We start from the raw sequence: 23,746 nt of genomic DNA on the forward strand, positions 1-23,746 counted from the left end.
CAAAAAATCTTCAATCATTGGGTGGCCTGAGATGGGAGAAATACTCCTCGTGAAGGGTAAACATATAGTATAGTATAACTTGCAGGTTTCTGGATGTACTGTCTATCAATCCCAGATCTTTTGATATTTAGTAGGACAGCCTCTGCAGCTACTGTATATATGAGTTTTTTTGAATAGAGGAGAAGCATTGACTTGGACCAGCCAATAATCCAACATAGTAGGAGAAAAGGCTTGGAAACAAGTGAGTTCAATCTCTTAACCTTGGGCATCATGGGGAAAGCCCAAAGTTGGAGAAAAAACATGCCTGAGACATTTGAGCACATTGGGCACAGAGGGCTATGGATGGGCTTAAATCTAGATAGTCGAACTGGTGGCAAATAGGACCTGTGTAGAAAATATAACTGTATGACTCAGTCTAGTTGTTTGCAGGCTTCCAACACTTCTTCTCACCACTCCTCCTCATCCAAACCTCCAACATTCCTGACAAATAATTTTTTTTACTGTTTTCACATACATTTCTGTGTTGTTTTTTTATTGATTTTAATATTTTTCCTTTCCATTCATCACCTAGTTAATCAGTGAAAGTAAATCTGCCCATTTTATATCTGGTTTTTATATTTTACTGCCCCAACTCTAATGCTAGCAACAGATGTTATAACTGATTTTTAACTCAACTGTATTTGAAGCTACATTTTGTTTATTCCTCTCACACAAATGCCTTTCTTTTATGTTTTTATTTGAGACAACACAATCAAATTGCTCAGTTATAAAAAAATATAAAATCATAAAAATATAAAACCAAAAACGGTAACATATGATATTTACTGTAATTTTTGGAAACTGATGAACACATTTTTTTTTTTCTGTAGCAATCTTTTTTATTAACCAAGGACCGGACCAATATGCTGCTACATGACCCAAGGGGTTTTTACAATTCGGCACTGCGTCGCTTTAACAGACAATTGCGCGGTCGTGCGACGTGGCTCCCAAACAAAATTGGCGTCCTTTTTTTCCCACAAATAGAGCTTTCTTTTGGTGGTATTTGATCACCTCTGCGGTTTTTATTTTTTGCGCTATAAACAAAAATAGAGCGACAATTTTGAAAAAAATGCAATATTTTTTACTTTTTGCTGTAATAAATATTCCCCAAAAACATATATTAAAATTTATTTTTTTCTCAGTTTAGGCCAAAACGTATTCTTCTACCTATTTTTGGTAAAAAAAAATCGCAATAAGCGTTTATCGATTGGTTTGCGCAAAATTTATAGCGTTTACAAAATAGGGGATAGTTTTATTGCATTTTTATTAATTTTTTTTTTTTGACTACTAATGGCGGCGATCAGCGATTTTTTTTGTGACTGCGACATTATACACTTTGGACAATTTTGACACATTTTTGGGACCATTGTCATTTTCACAGCAAAAAATGCATTTTAATTGCATTGTTTATTGTGAAAATGACAGTTGCAGTTTGGGAGTTAACCACAGGGGGCGCTGTAGGATTTAGTGTTCACCTAGTGTGTGTTTACAACTGTAGGGGGTGTGGCTGTAGGACTGAAGTCATCGATCGAGTCTCCCTATAAAAGGGATGACTCGATCGATGCAGCGCCATAGTGAAGCACGGGGAAGCCGTGTTTACATACGGCTCTCCCCGTTCTTCAGATCCGGGGAGCGATCGCGACGGAGCGGCTATAAACGAATAGCCGCGCCGTCGTCCCGGATCGCTCCCCGAGGGAATCCGACCGCCGCATGTAGCGGGGGGGTCCCGATCGGACCCCCGACCCACGTCTAGGCAGGCACGTACAGGTACGCCAATGTGCCTGTCCGTGCCATTCTGCCGACGTATATCTACATGCGGTGGTCGGGAAGTGGTTAAGATTTCAGGTAATAACAAAAACATTATAAAGTAGCTAAATTAAGTACAAAATGTTACTGTCGTCATAGTCAATATATAAGAAAATGGCGACAATAACATAAATGAAGGAAGGGGTGTTCAGCCAAGATCCCATGGAAAGTGCGTAAGGTTGTATGAGAAACTACGCCAAGATGATCAATTATAAAGTGTCCCATGTAGTAATATATGTTTGGCCATGTTTTAAGAAAAGGCCAAATGACAGATGGGCCTTGCATCAGACCAACATTGCAGGCCCGGTGGAGGGGTCAAGCAGGACTACACCTGCCTACCCTACCACCCGGGCAGGTGATAACTATAATAGTGCAAAATTAACTATACCAATTATAGGAGCCACAATGGCCCCAAACAATAGGCTTATACATCTATCATGAGATCCTCAAAAAAGAATGTATTGAAATCAGCATCATATCCTTTAACTTGTCACATATAAAACCTAGAAGGAAACCTTAAATCGACTAGAGAACTGAAATTGCACCAGAGTAAAGAGATAGGAAAAGCCATTAAAGAAATGGAAAGAAAGAAAAAAGGATAAAGGAGTGGAGGAGTGAGAATTCGCCCACCCAGGAATCCACGAGCACCTCTGCTTTTATCTCTATGATGTTTGTAAGTGTAGCTCTTTAAAATAAACAGCATATTTTAGCAATAATGCACTATTAGTCCTCTTTCATCCCTATATCCATCCGTGATCTCAAAGCCGGAAACAGTTTGGAGCTTTATATGGGCAGCAACATGGCAATCCAGATCAATATCAAAGATCAATGGCCCAGATTCACTAAAGAGATACGACGGCGTATCTCCTGATACGCCGTCGTATCTCTGTTTTAGGGTCTTCTTAACTATGCGACTGATTTATAGAATCAGTTACGCATAGTTAGCCCTAAGATCCGACAGGTGTAATGGTTTTACACTGTCGAATCTTAGGATGCAATACCGCAGCCGCCGCTGTGGGGAGTTTGCGTCGTAAACCAGCGTCGGGTATGCAAATTAGGAGTTACGGCGATCCACGAGGGTTTTTCGCGTTCGCTACGTCGCTGCTAGTCTAGTTTCCCGTCGCAAAGTTAGTCGTCGTTTTTGGTGCCCTAACTTTACACAGCACACGTATGTGCTGTATAAAGTATGGCCTTCGTTCCCGCGTCGAAATTTGAAAATTTTTCCTTCTTGCATAAGACGTCTGGGAATACGGAAGTACGCTACGCACGTCGCCGTTTGAAAAAATGACGTCACTTCGCGCAAAGCACGGCGGGAAATTCAAAAGGGAGCATGCAAGTGCTTTGTGAATCAGGCACTTGCGATGAAAACTTGCGGCGGTGTAACGTATCTACGATACGTTACGCCGCCGCACTTCTACGTGAATCTGGCCCAATATCTTTTAGCATGCCTTTGACCCGTTTGAGTCTGGTAAGCAGACATTCTTTTTCTAGGGAACAGTGGTGAGGCATGCAGCACTTTGAAGGCTATGAACTAAGCACCATTGGAATTGCAATATTCATGTTTTTTCAGTCATCATTTGGAATTTACTTGGGACCATATTTTACAATATTTGTACGCTAGATTTCACCTTATTGGTATCTAGCACATTGTTTCTTATATTCAGATATTTTTTTCTTTTTTCTTTTTATTATTATTATTATTAGTGCATATGTTTATATGCTTATCTGATTTTGTGCACTACATTTTAATCATTTTGGGCATTGACTCATTGACACTTACTGAGACAACGCACTCTATATATTTTTAATTTATAAATATTATTTAACAAGAGTTTTCTGCGCTGATAGGATTAGGTTGCGCAACGTTTTGGGTGCAATGTGTTTTTACCAGGCCTTTTTAATGCTGGCAGATACACAAAACACATACTAAACACTACTAAATTCTTGTGCATGCTTCGATACTATTCCAAACCCACCTGAGCGAGCCTGCCAAGAATCTGTCACTGTACTGGGCCAACCCTTGTATACATGCAGATGCAGAGTGCGGATTGCCGTGGCCACAGATGATACCCTGACAGCTACTTTGGGCTTGCTCAAGTGGGTTCCAAATAGGATCCAAACATGCCCAAGCTCATCCCTACTCACTTCCTCTGCCACACACTGCATCAGAAAATGTCATCTGTCAGAACATTGAGGAAATGCGTAGTGGAAGACTTCCTCTGATGACTTATGACTCCTTGATGTTTGGTTCGCCTTTTTCAAAAGTTAAGCATGACTATGATCTTTACATCTGTGAAAGGTTCCAAGTTTGCAGGCAAGGATTTATTTCAACTCTGATGCCTCGTACACACAACCATTTTTCTTGGTAGGAAAAAAAACAAAGTTTTTCCCAACGTGATTCCTCTCCAGCCTGACTTGCATACACACGTTCATGCAAAAAAAGTCCGACCAAAGCATGGTGACGTACAACACGTATGACGGGACTATAAAGGGGAAGTTCCTTTCAAATGGCGCCACCCTTTGGGCTGTTTTTGGGCTGCATACTTGATTCTGAGCATTAACGTTTTTTTTCCTCTTGGAAAAGCATACACACGACCGTTTTTCGCGACGAGAAAAAAACTGACGGGAAACGCAACGAGAAAAAAGAGAGCTGGTTTCAACTTGTTTGCGGGCAGGTTTTTTGTCGAGAAAACTGCTAGGGAGCATACACACGACCGGTTTTCAAGACCAATATAAAAAATGGCAGTTTTCTCGTTGTGAAAACTGGTCGTGTGTACAAGGCATTATACACACCTCTGTGCATTACCTTTATATTTACCCTTAAAACTCACTTAGCATATCCTCAATCAAGTGAATAATTTTCCAGATCTTCTTCTTCCTACCTTCCAGGAGTAGGAGATTTATGTGCTGTAATGGTAATGAAACACTAAGGCCGGGTACACACGAGAGGATTTATCCGCGGAAACAGTCCGGGGGACCGTTTCCGCAGATAAATCCTCTGGCGGATTTTGATCTCATGGTTGTACTAACCATGAGATCAAAATCCCAGCGGAATTCCGTCCGCAGGTGACGTGTCGCGCCGTCGCCGCGATGATGACGCGGCGACGTGCGCGATGCTGTCATATAAGGAATTCCACGCATGCGTCGAATCATTACGACGCATGCGGGGGATGGATTCGGACGGATTGATCCGGTGAGTCTGTACAGACCAGCGGATCAATCCGTTGGAATGGATTCCAGCGGATTGATTTCTTAGCATGTCAAGAAATTTTAATCCGCTGGAAATCCATCCCCGGGGACAAAAATCCGCGGAAACAGATCCGCTGGATCGTACACACCAGGGGATCTATCCGCTGGAGCCGGTCCGTGGATCAATTCCAGCGGATCGATCCTCTCGTGTGTATGGGGCCTTAAAGTCCCTTTTAAATAACGAAATAAAAAAAATATTTTGAAGTTGATGGGAATCAGACTAGAATATTTTACATGCCAAATCATGTGTGAGTACCAGAGACTAGAGAAGGTACTCCTCCATTCTTTAAAGCGGAGTTCCACCTAAAAATGGAACTTCCGCTTAACCCACTCCTCGCCCCCTTACATGCCACATTTGGCATGTAATTTTTTTGGGGGGGGGAGTGGGGGCTTCAGGAGAAGGGGACTTCCTGTCCCACTTCCTCCTTCCGCCGAGGGGCTGGTAAGGCGATTAGCTTAATCGCCTTATTGCAGCCCCTCCTTGTAGGCGAGCGCCTGTCTAATCGGACGGCGCCGCGGCGCTCGCGCACGCGCAGTGGGTGCCCGGCCGTGAAGCCGAAAGCTGTCACTGCTGGGTGCCCACACTAGGAATGAAGACGCCGGCCGGGGGGGGGCGAGGAGCGGAGCCCCGGCCGGCGCGTCGCTGGAGCCGTGGAGCAGGTAAGTGTCTGTTTATTAAAAGCCAGCAGCTACACTTTTTGTAGCTGCTGACTTTTAATAAACTTAAAAAAAGTCTGGAACACCCCTTTAATATTTTTTTTTTTTACTTAGAGGAGAACTTCAGTCAATTCAAATAATCCTAAAAAACATAAAGTGTTTGTTACCACAACATTTCATATTCCTGATATGTGCTTGTTGTAGCATGTACTCCTATACAAAAAGTATCCTATTCTCATTGTATTGCTTCCTTTGTGTGAAATCCTCGATGTTCCTGGCCCCTCATATTTTATTACATCTTTGCATGTGACAACACTGAAGAAATGACACTTTGCTACAATGTAAATTAAGGAGTGTACAGCTTGTATAACAGTGTAAATTTGCTGTCCCCTCAAAATACTGTACATTCACATCAGTCCCTGTTCTTAAAGCGGGGGTTCCGCGGGATATCCTTTTTTTTTTTTTGCATGAATCGTGAGGGCTTACCTGTACTAATGCACTGCCCGGGTGTCCCACTCCTTTAGCCCGCATAATCCGTGTAATCGTGGAAAGGATATTTTAGATTCTGATGCGATGGACGTTTCCATCTTACCTGTGGGCACTTTGAAGCCGACAGGGTCTTCTTCCGGGATATGGTGAATGCTGGCCTCCCAGCATTCACCGCTCGATCCCACTAATGTGTAGTGTTGACGGCGAGCGTCGCCGTCAACACTACACGGTTGCCATAACAACGGCGGCGTAACAAGCTCACGCCCGTTGTCGCGCGATTAGAGCAGAGCGCGTCTCCTGGGGAGTGTCAGGAGATAGATTGACAGGACGGGGGAGAGAGTGGACTTACACGCCCATTCCCCGCGGGGGATTCTGATTGACAGCGCAGGAACGGCTGCTGAAGAGGGGGTTAGGAGCGATTAAAAAAAAAAAAAAAAATGGTTTGTTTACTGTCAATGCCTAGCTGTTGCATTGACAGAAAGTGTCAAATTAGGGTGAACCACCGCTTTAAGAAGCTTATAATCTAAGGTCCTTAGCTCACATTCATACATACAATTTAAACAGAATCTATTCAATTAACCTACTATAATGTCTTTGGAGAGTGGGAGGAAACCGAAGTACCCGGCGGAAACCCACGCAGACACAGGGAGACCATGCAAACTCCAGGCAGGTATTGTCATGGTTGGGATTTGAACCAGCAACCCCAGTGCTGCTAGGCAGAAGTGCTAGCCACTGCATAACTGTGCTGCCCCTGTGATTTCAGATTGGCCATGTTAGGAATTAGAGCAAATCCATCTCAGTGCGGTCAGTTCCTGACAGTCATCCAATAATCAGACTTGTGCTGACACCCCCCTCCTCCCTCCCTGCTGCATAGCCATTCACTGGGAAGTTCAGTGTAATTCTAGGAACCCATTTATTTTAGTGAGGGGGCTGGCTTTTTCAAAAGCCTCCACAATGGCCCTTCCAAGTCAGGTGACATAAAGGCCAGGTAGCACATACTTGAATCCCTGCATTATTTTGTCGGGGCCCCAAACCTCAAATGTGCTCGATCGTTTTTTTTTCTGAACCCATGAAAGCAACAAACCTGGACCTCATCCCTACTAGGAGATACACAATTCTAACATTCATAACAATAGTACCTTTGCAAATGGGCAACTTGGTGTGATCATTTTCAATTAGGAAACAGTTGGACGTATTGCTGGTTTCAGGTGTATTACACTGAACCTAGAGAAAATAAAAGACACATTTCAATGTTTTCTTTGCATACATAAATCATACATATACAATAAAGAGCTACTTAAAATGCATACAGCACAGTTTTGGAGGTACTGTATTCATTGTTACATAAGAACAGAGTTGAACTGGTAGATTAAAACTTTAAAAACAAATTAAAAACTCTCAATAAAGTGAAATCCTGGGAAAAAGCAAACTAATCTTAAATCTACTCCCGTCCCACCCACCTTCTAACACCTATACTAACGACCCTGAGTAGGAAAGATCTGTATATTTATATCTGTATATTTACCTATTTTGAGGCCACTCCAGTTTAGTCACGTGATCAGCTCACTGTGTCCAACAATGGATGGGCCATAGTAAGCCTATGATTGACTTTGCGGCCCAGGCATTCCAGACATTGTTGAGCACTCTCTACTCTCCTCTGTAGCTGGCGCCAGCTGACATAGGGGAGATCACGTGACCAGAGTGAATCAGCCTGAAAATAGGTAGGGTTATAGATCTTTCTTCCACAGGGTAGTTAGCATAGGTGCTAGTTTTGGCCTGGGTGAATCGAGCAGAGACTGATTTTACCTGCTAACCACTTGGGCTGGGAGAGGCGTGTGACAGTTGGGCTATCTCTTCCTATTTCGACAGCGTAATTTCAAGATTAGTTTGCTTTAGACTGGAATTCCACATATGGACTCTTGGTTTGAGTACAAGAGCACGTAATGTCCTTCAATGCCCTAGTCAATACATAGAGCACTGTGCCAGCAGGGCCCTTGAGTGCCAAGCCTAAGGTGGGGTAGTCTAATACTACACTATATAGCAGCTTTGGCGATCTCTTCAGTAGCCCACTTGGACCATCAGAAACACCCTTCCTTGAAATAAGAGAGGTGTTGTCCTAAGGGCAACAGAAGTATCCAGTATGAATAAAAAAAATGATATACCGGTATCTTTTTGGATATGTATTATAGCAAAAAGTAAAAAAAAAAATTTTTTTTTTTAAGTTGTCGGTTTATAGCGCAAAAAATAAAAACTGCAGAGGTGATCAAATACCACCAAAGGTAAGCTCTATTTGTGAGAAAAAAAGGACGTCAAATTTGTTTGGGTACAGCATCGCACGACCGTGCAGTTGTCCGTTAAAGCGATGCAATGGCGCATTGCAAAAAAATGGCCGGTCATTAAGGGGGAAAATCTTTTCAGGGCTGAAGTGGTTAAACAGGGTAAGAACAGCCTTACAAGGAAAACAAAATTAAGAACTACTAGATTAAAAAGATACAAATGCTAATCTGTAAATGGTATAAAAATTAAAACATAAAAAAATTGTAAGGTAGTATATGAAAATGGCTGGGTCTGGATCGAGGTTTGTCTCTCGGTAGTATCAAAGCTCAGCTTTCTGTCCTTTCTATCTTGTTTAAAAGACCACTGCCTCCTTTTAATAGGACCTAATATGTTTCAGAGATCAGCAGTAAAGCAGGTCTGCTACTTGTGGTTCTTTTAGCAAGTGGACCCGCCTTGCTTGCTACAGCATGCGTTTTTCAGGAGCTGGAAGTGGCATCTTCGGAAACCCTTTTTCTATGGCAGAATAAGCAGATGAGGAGAAAAAGGTGCTTTGCCAGTTTGCCAAAAAATAGCACCTTTTGAGAGGGAGAAGGATGTGAAAAAGGGTGCATTAGCATCATCAACATTTCTGCTATGGGACCTGTCGGAGGAAGAAGAAATGGTGTATTAGCAACACTCTAAAAGAAAGTGGCTACTTTGCACCCTTCAGAAGGAGGAGGGAAATGGCCCATACGCAGCACACTTAAAGTGGCTGCTATGCTCTTTTGATGTGTCTTTTGCTGCCAACTTGTCTCATGAGGTGTTGCTCCCACCAAGCACCATGGCTGACACTTTTACCACGGCTGATACACTGGAGGTAGAGGCTGCAGACCACAAGGCACTGTTGGCAGCAAAATATGTAAAAAAGACCCGCATTGCAGAGCTCTTTCTATTTTTTGCCTATACAAGTGTTTGCATAATGCTCGGACGCTGGCTAACATACCAAACACCTACCTGATGTCTATATCTGGTATATTTAAAAAAAATCTTGGGGACGGAGGGATGCTATGGGGTCAGGTGATAGTGGGGTTGTGCTTTTAAAGTTTAAAGGAAAAAATATAAAACATCCATTATCCCAATTTTATTAAATATAACAAAAATACTGATCCCGAAAAGATGGAAGGAAAAGCAGGCCCCGTCAATACAGGAATGGCTAAGGGAAGTAGAAAAAATAAGAAATATTGAGGAAGATCAGTACTGGGAACCTAACCAGAGAGAAGTGGGGATTTGGAGAGGTTGGGCAGACTTTAAACAATCCCAGCTCTACTTAGACTATATGAGCAGGGAAGACAGGACATAGGTACGGTTGTGAGCTAAATAAAATTTAGATGCAGTGAGCTCCAAACCTCCCCCCCAGGGAGATGGGGTTTTTTTTATTTATTTTTTTATTATAATTTTTTCACAGGGACCCAATAAAGAATTAAATACTGAATCAACACTTAATATGATTAGGGAAGAGGGTTTGGGGTTGTTTTTTTTTTTTGCCACGAGTGGTTTCGAAGGGGAAAACTGTTAATAAATTTTTCCCCCTTAAAAATAAATAAATAAATAAATAAATTAATAAATAAAATATAAATTTAGTCACCGGGAATAAATATAAAGTTAAATCACATAATGATATTTTGATAGGGATCACGAGGGGAAGCAGGGGACAAATATACATGTAGCACTTAACAAGACGGGAGATTCTATTTTCCTCTTTTTTTTTTTTTTTCCCTCACAGGGACTCAACAAAGAATTAAATACTGAATTAACTGTATGGGATCTTCCCTTTAGTACCCTGGTTTCGGTTCGGGATAGACTGGTGCAATTTAAAATTGTCCACAGGGCTTATTTCACCCCACACAGACTTCACAAGATGAACCCTGCGCATTCCCCGGAGTGCTGGAGATGTAGCGCCTCTCCCGGCGACTTCTCCCACATTTTTTGGACATGCCCTGCAGTGAAACAGTATTGGGAGGAGGTGCTAGAATTGACTAACAAGGTGGCGGCAGCCCAACTACCCTTGGCCATGGAGGTCTGTCTCTTGGGTATCATTGAAAACATTGTTACATCCTCCGCCAAGCGTACACTGATCAGCCTGCTACTCTTTTATGCACGTAAGAACATTGCTATGCACTGGAAGAAACCCACGCCCCCCTCCCTGGTACAGTGGAGACGTCTGGTCAACGCCAGCCTCCCCCTGTACAGGGATACATACTTTAATAGAGGCTGCCCGCAGAAGTATGACAAAGTTTGGAGGGCTTGGTTAGCGGAGTCCGAAACTGCTGGCTAAACACTTCATGTAAACCTTACCTCTCTCATTTAGCCTGAGTCCCACGGTTAGCGTATGTCAGACTGCTGTGTCGGCACACGGTGATTGTGTCATGTCAGAGACTGGGTGCACCCCCTGCTCCCCAGCAGTCCTTATTTTTGTTATTGAAGCACACTGTGACAATGAACTATAACGTGTATTCGCTTTTACATTGTATGCATATTTGAGCTGTGTAACTCTATGTCCTATCTATTTTGTTCTTCTTTCTGTACTATCTGAAAAACTTTAATAAAAACAATTAAAAAAAAAAAAAAAATACTGAATTAACACTTAATATGATTAGGGAAGAGGGTGGGGTGTTTTTTTTTTTTTTGCCGGGGGAGGGAGTTGGGGGGGGGAAGTATAAGAGAAGGGAGAGGATAAAGGAGAAGGAGAAAAAACGGAAAATTGTATACTTACCTTTCCGTAATTTTCCTTTCCTGACGCATCTTCATGGCAGCACACACTGGGTTGTGACTCCGCCCCCACAACCTGACAGGATTGGTTAGCTATAAATTTGAAGAGGAGACACCCGGCATTATTCTCCGTAAATATCATCATTGAACAGTAGGGTGGGCAGCTGTGTGCTGCCATGAAGATGCGTCAGGAAAGGAAAATTACGGAAAGGTAAGTATACAATTTTCCGTTTTCCTGACGCATTCATGGCAGCACACACTGGGAAATAACTCGCCAGTCGGGAGGGTTCAATGCAAAAGTATTTTATTCCCTAGAGAGCAGAAGAATTGGCCCTGATGACAGATCTGCCAAATTCGGCCGTAGCCAAGAGAGCGGCGTCCACCCTGTAGTGGGAGATAAAGGTATGCCTGGAAGACCAGGTTGCTGCTCTGCATATAGTTTCCGAAGAAACACCACAATATGCTGCCCAAGAGGTTGCCACTGCCCTGGTTGAGTGTGCCCTGACGCCTTCCGGGATCTCCATCTGCTGAGTGGAATACGCTTTTCCAATAGCCCTGACCAGCCAAGAGGCGATGGTGCGGGAAGTGGCCGCCTGGCCTCGCCTGGCCCCGTGAGGTATAATCAAGAGAGCGTCTGTTGATCGAAGATGAGTAGTAGCCGACAGATATTTGGAAATTGTAGATTTAATGTCCAAGGCATGAGGTTCGCCATTCTCGTTAGAAAGGCATGGTAAGACGATGTCCTGGCTGTAATGGAAGGCCGAAGTAACTTTGGGCAGGAAACGGTCTGACGGTCTCAGAATCACCCTGTCGGGATGAAAAATCAGGTATGGCTCCTTAGACATGAGAGCTTGCAACTCCGACACTCTCCTCGCCGAGGCAATGGCAATGAGGAAGGATAACTTTAAGGTCAGATCCCATAGAGAAATCGAGTTGAGTGGGAAGAAGGGTGGATTGGAGAACGCCTCGAGGACCACCGAAAGATCCCAGGACGGGAAGGACGGTCTTCTGGGTGGTCTGATCTTTACGCATGCCTTCATGAACTGGATGATCAAAGGATGCAAGGCCCACCTGGTGCCAGTTTTGGCGGACAGAGCGGAGATCTGTACCTTTAGGGTGCTTGAATTTAGGCCCTTGTCAATTCCTGTTTGCAGGAACCCCAGGATCTGGTAAGGATCGGGTGAGACGGGGTTCCAACCTTTGAGTTGCGCCAACTGGGCGAATTTTTCCCAAATCCTGGTATAAATGGAGTTCGTGGAGGATTTCCTGGCTTGCATTAAGGTTGTTATAACCGCCTGGGAACATCCTTGTTCCCTTAGTCTAGCCCTCTCAACCTCCAGGCTGTCAGGTGGAGCCTGTCTGGGGCTGGATGGAGAGACCGACCTTGGAGTAGGAGATCCGCTGTAACTGGAAGGTGGATTGGAGGTCGGGTATTGAGCTGTAGGAGCGGCGTAAACCACGGTCTCCTCGGTACCACTGTGATTACTGTGGCCGACGACCTTCGGAGTCGAGATCGAAACCTCGCTATTAGAGGAGTTGGGGGGAAGATGTACCCCAAATTGAAGTCCCATGGGTGAAGGAGGCAATCTGTTCCCTCTGCTGTTGGAAAGGGTACCCTGGAAAGGAATCTTGAACACTTGGCATTCGCTGGTGTTGCTGCCAGGTCTATCTCCGGAACCCCCCAGGTTTCCGTCAGAACGGAGAACACCCGGGGATTCAAGGACCACTCGTTGTTGGATAGAAGTTCCCTGCTCAGAAAGTCGGCTAGCGTATTCTGTGCTGCTGGGACATAGACTGCTCTCAGGTCCAGAAGATGTATCTGGGACCACTCCATTATGGGGCGAACTTCCTCCAGAAGAGTGAGGCTTCGGGTACCGCCCTGCCTCTGGATGTAGGCTACCGCCACCCTGTTGTCCATCCGAATTAGGACGCTCTTCCCCTGTAGAAGAGGCGCAAAGGCTAAGAGGGCCTGGAATGCCGCTCGGAGCTCCAGTATATTTGAGACTGTCCCCCGAGCAGGGAAGTGCCAGTGACCCTGGGCTGTCTGATCCAGGTAGTGAGCCCCCCAACCTCTCTCGCTGGCATCGGATGTCACTATCTCCGGTTCCGGAGGAGCTATGGGCCTGAATCTTCTGAGGTTGGAAGGGCAAGTCCACCACAGAAGGGAGTGTCTTACATGACTGACGATGCTGATGGGTTGGTGCATTGATGCTCCGTCCCAATGCCTGAGAAAAGTGTTCTGCAGGGTTCTCATGCGCCATTGGGACCATTGTACCATGGGTATGGTGGATGACATCGAGCCCAGCATACTGAGGCAGGTTCTGGAAGACGTGAGACTGGAGGACAATAGATTCCGCACTTTCCGGACTAAGGGATTCACCTTCTCTAAGGGCAGTTGTACCCTGTTCTGTTTCGTGTCCAATTCTGCCCCCAGGTAAACCATGGACTGTGATGGCTGAAGGCTGCTCTTTCGCCAGTTGATTAACCAGCCAAACTTTTGGAGGGTCGAGATTAGGATCTCCCGCTGGAGGAGTAGAGTCTCCCGATTTGTTGCCAAGAGCAAGATATCGTCCAGGTAATGATGCACCCGCAGCCCCTTCTCTCTGAGGAATGCTATGAGGGGAAGCATAACCTTCGTGAACGTCCTGGGAGCCGAAGAGATCCCGAATGGTAGACATCGGAATTGGTAGTGATGTTGGCCGATGGAAAAGCGCAGAAACTTCTGGTATGCGGGATGTATTGGCACATGGAGGTAGGCGTCTGACAGGTCGATCGACAGCATCCAGTCTCCGAGATTTACTGCCAGGAGGATGGACTGGAGACTCTCCATTTTGAAGGCCTCTATCTGAATCCTTCTGTTGAGCCGCTTGAGGTCCAGCACGGGCCGAAGGTCCCCTGATTTCTTTCGAACCAGAAAGAGAGGGGAATAAAATCCCCTGCCTCTTTGGTGCGAAGGAACTTCCACGATAGCTCTTTTCTGAACTAGTTCTAAGATGTATTGAGTGAGCAGTTTCCTTTTGTCTAGGGAAGACGGTATCTTGGTGGGTTGAAAGGTAGCGTGAGGCAATACCCCTATAAAGTTCCATCTGTGGCCATGCTTTATTGTAGAAAGAGTCCATGGGTCCTCTATGTGGTCCGACCATATTTGCGCAAAACTGCTGAGCCTGGCGCCCACCTGAGCTGGGTGGGCAGGCAAGACTTCAAAAGGACTTCTGCTGGTCCCCTGCAGTAGTGGCCTTGGGCTTCTGCCCCCTCGTAAAGGGTGGGCGATTAGGTCTCCATTCTCTCCTGAACTCCTTACCGGGACGATAGGATCTGGCCTCCCTGTACCTCTCAGGCAGATTACGCCTGAAGGTAGGACCTTTCTGAGGCTTGGGTCTTCTGTCGGAGGGAATAAGCCCCGATTTTCCACCAGTGACCTTGGAGATTGCCGAATCTAATTTTGTGCCGAACAGGTTCGTGCCATCATATGGTATCCTGCACCAGTTGGCTTTTGAAGCCGCGTCAGCGACCCAAGGCTTTAACCATAAGGCTCTGCGGGCCATAACTGAGGCTAACATGGACCTGGCCGAAGAATGAATGATATCCACCGAGGCCCCCGCCATAAAGTCACCGGCTAGCCTGATCTCCTGCAAGGAGGATATGACATCCCCTCGATCAGCACCTTCCAGGAGAACCTTCTCAGCATTGGCTGCCCATGCGGAAATGGCCTTGGTGACAGCTGCTGTAGCAATAGCTGGTCTACATGCTCCCCCCGACGTGGAGTAAGCCTTCTTTAATTCTAGGTCGATCTTATGGTCGAGAACATCCCGGAATGATACTGCGTCCTCTATTGGCAGAGTGACATGCCTGGCGAGTCGCATAAGAGAAGCATCCACCACGGGAGCGTTAATGTGGGAAACGACTTTAGAGTCTTTCAGAGGGTACAGTTTAGAGAGTTTGTTGGACAGACCGGGACGCTTGTCCGGTTTCTCCCACTCCTCCTTAATGAGGTCTTCCAATTCTTCGATAAAGGGAAACAGTTCGGGATCCCTCCTTAACTCGGGGAAATATTTCCCAACTTTGGGTGGTTCTGTCATGGGTTCTTCCCAACATATTGTCGCCTTGACCGAGCGGGCAAAAGGTTCGACTAGACAGAAGTCAAATCCAGACACAAGTTCTCGATCTTCATGATCGGAATGAGCCTCTATTAGTTGGGCATATGGGCCGGAGGCGGATGAAGTGCCCGGAGTGGGCTCATCACAGACCAAAGGAACTGAAGTCCACATTGATTCTTGCGCTGACTCCCCCACGAGCTGTTGGGAGGAGAAATCTGTAGTCATCCTGGCGCTCGTCTCCTTTTCTCTAGTTGCTTCATTAAAGCAAGTCTGACATGCTAGCTTTCCTGGCAAAGAAGTAGCACCGCACACCCAGCAAGCGTTTGCTGCAGGACGGGTATGATAATGCTCGCGGTGAGATGAGGGAGACCGTCTGCGATGAGACCGGCTGTGACGGGAGCGGCTGCGGCGTGATCGGCTATGCCTTGATCGATGGTAGCGGGAGGAAGATCTTGACCGACTTTTACGGGACCTCCTGCTTGATGCATGCCTGGACCTCTCCCTACGCCGTGGGCTTGCGTCTCTTGGCCTGATGGGACTGCAACAGAAAGGCAGTGTTTAGTGGCCGGCTCTCTTTTTTGTCTCTTCTCTACTTACCCGAAAATGATGGTCTCCATACCTCGTTTGCTGGTAGTGGTCTGCGAGGGCAGTGGGCTCCATGAAAAATACAGGGAAGCAGCAGAAGGATGACTGGAAGAAAGCAACAGGTGGTTAAAAAATAAATAAACAAAACACATAACAAGGCATAAGCAAAGGTAAAGGGAAGCACCTGCATACCCTGGGAGAAATCCCTGTGGAATTCAAGCAAAGCAACAGCCTTAGGGAAAAAAATAAATTTTCAGGCTTTTTAAATTTGGCGCCGCCGTCGCGGCGCTGATGACGCGTACGCGCATGCGCAGTAGCGTCCCGCGCGTCCCGGCGCCATCTTGGATGAGGGCGAGGGAGGTGTCCGGCGTCATCATTGTGCTGCGCGCATGCGCAGTACGCCCGGGGAACGCGGCGGTGCGAGGGACTACATGGCTCAGAGAGCCTGCTGAAAAAAAGGTACAGATGTACACAAATAAGCACAGCAATGAAATGGGAACCTTCAGGGGGCACAATTGCAGGAAAAGCTTTGACATATAAAACAAAGGGCATACCCAGAAAGAGGAGTGGAAAGAAGAAAAAGTTAGAGAGCCACACTGCCTGTTTAAGCTTATTTAAAGCTTGCATATATGCCAGGAACTTGCCGGGATTAACCCCTGAGACCACCAGAGCGGGGCTCCCCCTATAAAAGCTCTATTAGAGACTGTACAAGGGGGACTTCCAAAACAGGAGAGGCTGAACCTGCTGGGGCGATAGCGGTAGGAGACAAGCTGTACGTCCACGTCCTGTCAGGTGAGGATAAAAAAAGAGAATAATGCCGGGTGTCTCCTCTTCAAATTTATAGCTAACCAATCCTGTCAGGTTGTGGGGGCGGAGTCACAACCCAGTGTGTGCTGCCATGAATGCGTCAGGAAACAAAAGGTGTAGGATAGACCCATATCGATATTGTTATTATTTTTGTTATTATGTATATTTAAGAAATGTTGAAAGTACTTAAATGTGAATTTTTGTATTTGTTTAATATAATGTGAATTGTGTATATGTTTTAAAACATTTTGAAATAAAAATAAATAGAAACTTAAAGTTTTTTGTGCACTCTTTTTAACATTTTATTACACTTAAGTGCAGTATGGTAATGCAAAAAAGGAAGCTCAAAACTATACTATCCCACTTTTGTGTCCCTGGCCAATTTGTACAAATTTGAGGGCTTTAGATGTGTTGTGGCTCCAACTTCCACTATTCAATTCAAGCCTATTACTTCTGAAAAAGAATCAGATGTTGCAGCCAAAACAACCTATAAAAAGCCATTGCTTTCAAGGTGTATAAACCTGATTGAGTTTCTTCTGCTGTATTCAAGCAAAGCAAGAATGAAAAAGTAAAAAGATCAGTTACCCTTGCAAAATATATAGAGGGTGGAGATTTAGGACTTTAATGGCACCACACTCAAAATAAGTTTATAGAAAGATATATATTTAATTGAAAATTAACAAATAAAGAATAAAAAAACAACAAATAAGGGGAAAAAAACAAGAATTGTGTATACAAAGTACCATGTTTATGTTATCAAAAAGCCAAATATTTAACTGGTATCAAAAAAATCTCAGTCCGCACAGTCCCTCCCCATCCTCAGTCTGCACAGTCCCTCCCCATCCTCAGTCTGCACAGTCCCTCCCTTTGGTTTTACACACCATCAAACCAAAATCCCCGCGTACAGGATACGCGGTGATGTGGCCGCGCCGTCGCCGCGACGATGACGTGGCGACGTGCGCGACCCTGGAAGGTCAATGCTTCCACGCATGCGTCGAATCACTTTGACGCATGCGAGGGCTTTCGGCCGAGCGGACATGTACGGTGAGTCTGTACAGACGACCGAACATGTCCGACGGACAGGATTCCAGCGGACATGTTTCTTAGCATGCTAAGAAACATTTGTCCGCTGGAAACCTGTCCGATCCGCCGGAAAATTGTCCCGTCGGACTTACAGACGACCGAACATGTCCGCTGAAACTGGTCTGCGGACCAGTTTCAGCAGACATGTTCGGTCGTGTGTACGAGGCCTTAGGGAGACTTCACTCTACTTACTTACAACTTTCACTGTCCCAGTGAAAACGGTTTCACCAGACAGGAAGTAAGAGAAAATTTCCAACAATAACACAGAATGAAAAAATAAATGTATTTTTCACAAGAGTACAGAAGGTTAGAACCCCTGTTAGTTTTTTTTTCCCAGTCTGTGTCTCTTTTCTCACTTTCTGTTTTTTAAAACCATTGTCACTATGACAGTAAGTGAGGAGAAACAGAGCAGTAAAAACACAACAAGGCCTGTATTGCAGAAAAAAATTATTCACGACTCCTGTATGAAGACATACGATTAATCTTAAAACTGCCCATCACTTTATAATAGTCATAATACAGAAACAAAGAAGTGGCAGACTATATAATCGCCATGCCTCTATGCCATGTGATTAGAATAAATCCGCTGAGATCTTACCGTAGCAAATGAATGTTTGTACTGTATTTCTCTTATTGTTTCCATAGAATCTGAAAACCGATCAGTTCTTGTCCAGTGAACAGTCACAGATTTGCCATGTTTTTTCATTGATACATTTTTCAAGTCTGGTGGGTCCAGCTTTACTAATATATAGAGGGGGAAATGTTCAATGTTATTATTCTGTTTTTATTTTTTGCAAAATATTCATCATGCCTTTATGCTCAAAAAGAATATTACTTCAATTCCTACTCCTAATTTAATAAACATTCAGGAAATAAGGTGAAGAAACTTATACTCTATCTACAATGCTAATATACTGTACTGTATTTATCGTATACAAATTGTGAGCTCTGAAAACTAGATTTCACTAGAAACCTGTACCATTTATGACTTGAACAGATGTGAAAACTACAAAAATCCTAAAGGGGTTGTAAAGGAAAAAGAAAATTTCCCTAAATAGCTTCCTTTACCTTAGTGCAGTCCTCCTTCACTTACCTCATCCTTCCATTTTGCTTTTATATGTCCTTATTTCTTCTGAGAAATCCTCACTTCCTGTTCTTCTGTCTGTAACTCACCACCGTAATGCGAAGGCTTTCTCCCTGGTGTGGAGAAAGCCTCTTGAGGGGGGAGGGGGCGAGCAGGCAAGTCAGGACACTCTCTACTTTGCAGATAGAGAAAGGAGCTGTGTGTTAGTGGGCGTCCTGACACTCCTGCACGCCCCCTCCCCCCTCAAGAGGCTTTCTCCACACCAGGGAGAAAGCCTTGCATTACGGTGTTGAGTTACAGACAGAAGAACAGGAAGTGAGGATTTCTCAGAAGAAATAAGGCCATTTAAAAGCAAAATGGAAGGATGAGGTAAGTGAAGGAGGACTGCACTAAGGTAAAGGAAGCTATTTAAGGAAAAAAATGTTTTCCTTTACAACCCCTTTAAAGTGGAGTTTCCATCCCAAATTTTTTTTTTTATTATTGTGCTCATTAGACGTAAAAAAGTAAAAAAAAAAAAATATTTTTTTTTACTCATCTGGAAATGCCTGTTGCTATGCAGTCCCACGAAATCTGCCTTTGAAACCACCTAGGATTCTGACATCATCTCCCTCTAATGCTCCTGGGAAATGTGTGTCATCATTTCCCAGGATGCAGTGCGCTATCCAATTATCACTCCCCATCCAAGACTTCCAGGAAGTAAGTGCTTGTAGGATTCACAATGCCCACAAGCAAAATGACAACGGTGTAGACATAGATTTATAAACTATCTTTTTTGAATATCTATGCGGATCGGCGGCGGATTGTAAAATAGTAAGTGACCGGATTTATATTATAAAAACGCAGGATGAAAGGACATACATTTAAAAAATGCTAATTGTGGTTGGAACTCCGCTTTAAGTTAAGTGTACAAGATGAAAAATGTACCTACCAAAATCTAATGGCTGTAGCTCAATTTGTATTTAGGAAAAATGGGGAAACCAGGTGTAGGGAATTTGGGGTGGTGTTTTTGTATTCCATTTTTTTTTTACACTTGTTAAGCTTGTACACCTTTCTTTGTTTCGGTTGAGATCTATTAGCACAGGCAGAAGAAGGGTAGGGGAATGACCCTGTTTATGTCAGACCACTCCCCTCTATATCCCAACACCATAATCTCAAGAACCATATGGATACGGTATTCAATTCAGTTTAAACAATATGACCCTTAAGTCTTAAAACTCACACTTTCAGTGAGTAGAGACCTGAGTGTAAGCTCGGACCTTCATGACACCAATGGCACTTATCCCTTTTTGGGGGATGTGTTGTAGTCTCTCAAAAAGAGAAGATGTCTTGTGTCTTCAGCTAGCTCCTTAATGATGCACTTGAAGCGGTTTGACAAGCAGGATGAGATAGAGTAGGCTTGCAGTGTCTGGGTGAGCAGGGTGGAAACTGTGGCTTATCAGCTGAAAGTAAGGGTAGCACAAAGTTCTCCTACAGATTACTCAGAGAAACAACTACAGTGTCTGCATGCAGTGTCCCTTTGTCATAGAGAAAAATGGGAAGGTGCCTGCTCACCCATCCCAGCAATCTTTCATGATGAGAAGTGGTGTGATTACTCCACAGCAGGCCTCTGCAGAGCCTTGCTCAATGGCTGACGCTCGACCTTGTGGTGAGCTGAGCTACAGCCCAGCAGGATCTGGTGTAGATGTGACAAGAGCGGCTTCCAGGCAGCCACTGGATGACCAGAGGTGACTGTACGCACTAGCGATGACTATCGTTCTCCCTGTAGCACAGGCCGTGCCTCCGCCACAGCACAGACTAACACCGAGTCACTTTCTTGCAGATCCAGGCCAGCGTCCCAAGAGAGCGATCCTGCCCCCACAGGTTTTTTATCACCTTTCCCAGCATTCTGCTCTCTCTTCCACAGCTGGCTAGTACTTGTAGTCCAAAACAGTGCAACTTGGATGCAAGCCCTGGCTCTTCAGACTACATGTCCCAAGATGCTTTGCTCCACTCCCTGAAATTATTCACTCTGCTGGCCGGAACGTGATGGCATAGAGTTTAAACTGAGCACTAGAGGAGAACAGCCTCACTACAACAGAGGCTGCAAAGTGCGCCCTGATAAAGCAGGCAATATTAGCCAGCTCCTGGCTACTCAACATAGAATTGCAGCATGTAGGATGTCAAACATGTGTTGGTGGCAGTAAATTAAAGTTACTGCATTCCACTGTGTGAGGTGTGGCGAGGTAGGAGCAGTAATAACATTTGTAAACCCTCCTGGTCTAGTGTTCCAGGTCGTGCAATCCTGATTACTTGCCTTGAAATTGCTGAACAAACAAGTTGAAGCCATGGGCCAGGTAAGGCACATGTGTAATCTTCTCCACGTGTAGGGCAGCCAGCAAGTTTAACCAGTTTTCCCATATAACCTTGTCTTGCTGAAGGTGGCAGGGGACAACCACTTCTCATTCTGGACCTGCAGAGCCACAAATAGCTCTAACCCAGGTAGATGATCTAAAGCAGTGTTTGGTTTGAGAAGCGGCATATGCCCTTGTTGCGCTTGTGAGGGCTCACAAGTAATGACATGGAGGAGATGTCCCTGGAGATGCAATCACAGTATGAGGACAATGAAGGGGTTGAGCTGGTAGAATTTACCATTAAATGAAGCCGCTCCAGTGGTATTCTCCCTGCTATATCCTTCCTTGAAGCCAAAAGCTTCACCCAGTGCGCAGTGAAGGATATATACTGCCCTTGCAAATGTTTGATTGACCAGGTGTTGGTGGTCATGTGGGAGCTGCCCCTAAAATCATGTTCCGGTGACAGGGACATGTTTCATTCCAAGTATTCCTGGAGGCCCAGGACAGCCATATGGGAAAAATATTGGAGACTGTGGAGCTGCTCAGACCATGAACCAAAGAAAGGGGGCTGTTTCCACTAGCTGTTATTGGTTAGTAGTTGCAGTAGAAGAAACCTAGCTATAATCTGGTAACAATTGAGGCGGGACTTTCCATAGTAGCTGGGTTTTCTGGAGAAGCTGCTATTCGGCTTCTGCCTGAATGCCCGTACGCTGGTTCTGACAGGAAAGGGCCTCCCACCTGGCAGCCCAGCTACCTCTGCCTCGTTAAGTGTTGATTATCTGAGCTGCTGAGAGAGGGAAGCAGGGAAACTTATTTTCCCTGGGCATGTCCAGGAACCCAGGGAGTTTTGGGAAAATGAGTTAAAGGGGTTGTAAAGGTTTGTTTTTTATTTTCTAAATAGGTTCCTTTAAGCTAGTGCATTGTCGGTTCATGTCGGCGTGTGTATGAGGCTTTGAGGTTTCTCGTCTGGAAATCTTCCCAGAATCTCGACTAGAAAAATAGAGATCCTGCTCTCTATTTTCTCGTCGAGATTCTTGTCGGCCTGTTTCCCGACAAGAAACCCGAGTGTCTGTATACTTACCTGTCACTGTGGAAACCCACGCATGCTCGAAATGACTTTGACGTATGCGCGGTAGCTTCCTAGGCATAGGTAGGGTGCAGCAAGATGGCGGCGACGGCATCGAATGTGACGAGCACATGCTCGTCGTACGCGATTACGTCACCGCGTTTTTGCCTTTCAAGAGAACCACGGTTCTTTTGAAATACAGGTATTTGATGTACCAGAGTGAAGAATTGTGGACACAGGAACAGAGGACCCAACACATCAGCAGCTCCATCGGGGGTAATAGTGTTGTATGGCACCGATGCACTAAAACATTACTTTGTCCAAACCAAGAATCAGCCCTGACTAGACAGATTTACATGTATTGGAGAAAAGGTTTTCTTTGGACTCACACTTTTTTGAGAGGCTATGCAGAGGGAATCAGTAAATATACCCTGTTTAATTGACAGTTGCCTTTGACATGTTTGTAGTTGTTCTTTATTGCTTAAATAACATAATGCTAAGGCATAATTACATCATTATATTTATATCATATACAGCCATACATTAGACCAGAGATTAGGGATGTTCAACCTGTGGCCGTCCAGGTGTTGCGGAACTACAAGTCCCATGAGGCTTAGACACTGACCTATCACAGAACTGGTGTAAAAACTGTATCATATGCTTACAGAGTAACCTGTTTTGTGCTATGATTTACCTGCTTTGTTCAAAAGTATAGTAATATTTGCAGAGCGGTAGATTTTATCTTCTTCATTTGCCTCCACCCAGACATAAATCAGTTTCTTGAAATGCATTTCACTGCTATCAGTAATATAATATGTTTGGTGTCCTGCTTCAAAACTGTCACCTGCATCATCTTCTATAGTGCTGAATAAAGAGAAATGGTCAGTTATTGAAACCAATAAAGTGCATCATACAGCATTAACTTGGATAATTCAATGTGCCTAGTTTTTTTTAACCCCATGGGGACAAGCAAACCGCTATAAACTAAAAAAAATAAAAAAAAATTCTGTTATACTGGTTATCAAAATATCTGATTAATGTTCATATCTGCACATTAGATGTAAGAATGAAAAGTATATCTGAAAGTGGCACATATTGTAGTCCATTATCCAGTAGTTATGGCGGGTCCCACAACTGCAGCAATGTGTTTGAGTGTAAGCAGGTATGTCCCTGCTAGTTACTCATGAGGAGACATCTGCGTATCTTTAGGTAGTCTACGGTTGCACTCTACAAAGCAATTCATTCTTCAGGTTTCTTGCATAGAGGCTAAAGCTGAAGTTTAGTCAATAAATATATTTGCTCCTAAAACTGAAGTCACATCACTTACCTGTAATGAAGTAGGTTCCACATCTATCTGGCAGTTAGATCCTGTACAAATCCCCTGTGGAAGTCCTCTTCCTGTCTTTGAACTTCCAGCGCCAAGGTATTT

General features: G+C 44.6%; 1 protein-coding gene across 1 annotated transcript in view; it reads right to left on the reverse strand.

The window, feature by feature from the left end:
- IL12RB1 (interleukin 12 receptor subunit beta 1) overlaps positions 1-23,746 on the reverse strand; it is a 118,511-nt gene that overhangs the window by 67,969 nt on the left and 26,796 nt on the right. Inside the window, exons 3-5 of the mRNA XM_040326876.1 lie at positions 23,012-23,181; positions 18,436-18,578; positions 7,380-7,464 (exon numbers count right to left, since the gene is read on the reverse strand). Coding sequence (XP_040182810.1) covers positions 7,380-7,464; positions 18,436-18,578; positions 23,012-23,181 — 398 coding nt within the window. The remainder of the gene's footprint in view (positions 1-7,379; positions 7,465-18,435; positions 18,579-23,011; positions 23,182-23,746) is intronic.

The sequence above is a fragment of the Rana temporaria genome, chromosome 1, assembly GCF_905171775.1.
Source record: "Rana temporaria chromosome 1, aRanTem1.1, whole genome shotgun sequence".
Taxonomy (NCBI): domain Eukaryota; kingdom Metazoa; phylum Chordata; class Amphibia; order Anura; family Ranidae; genus Rana; species Rana temporaria.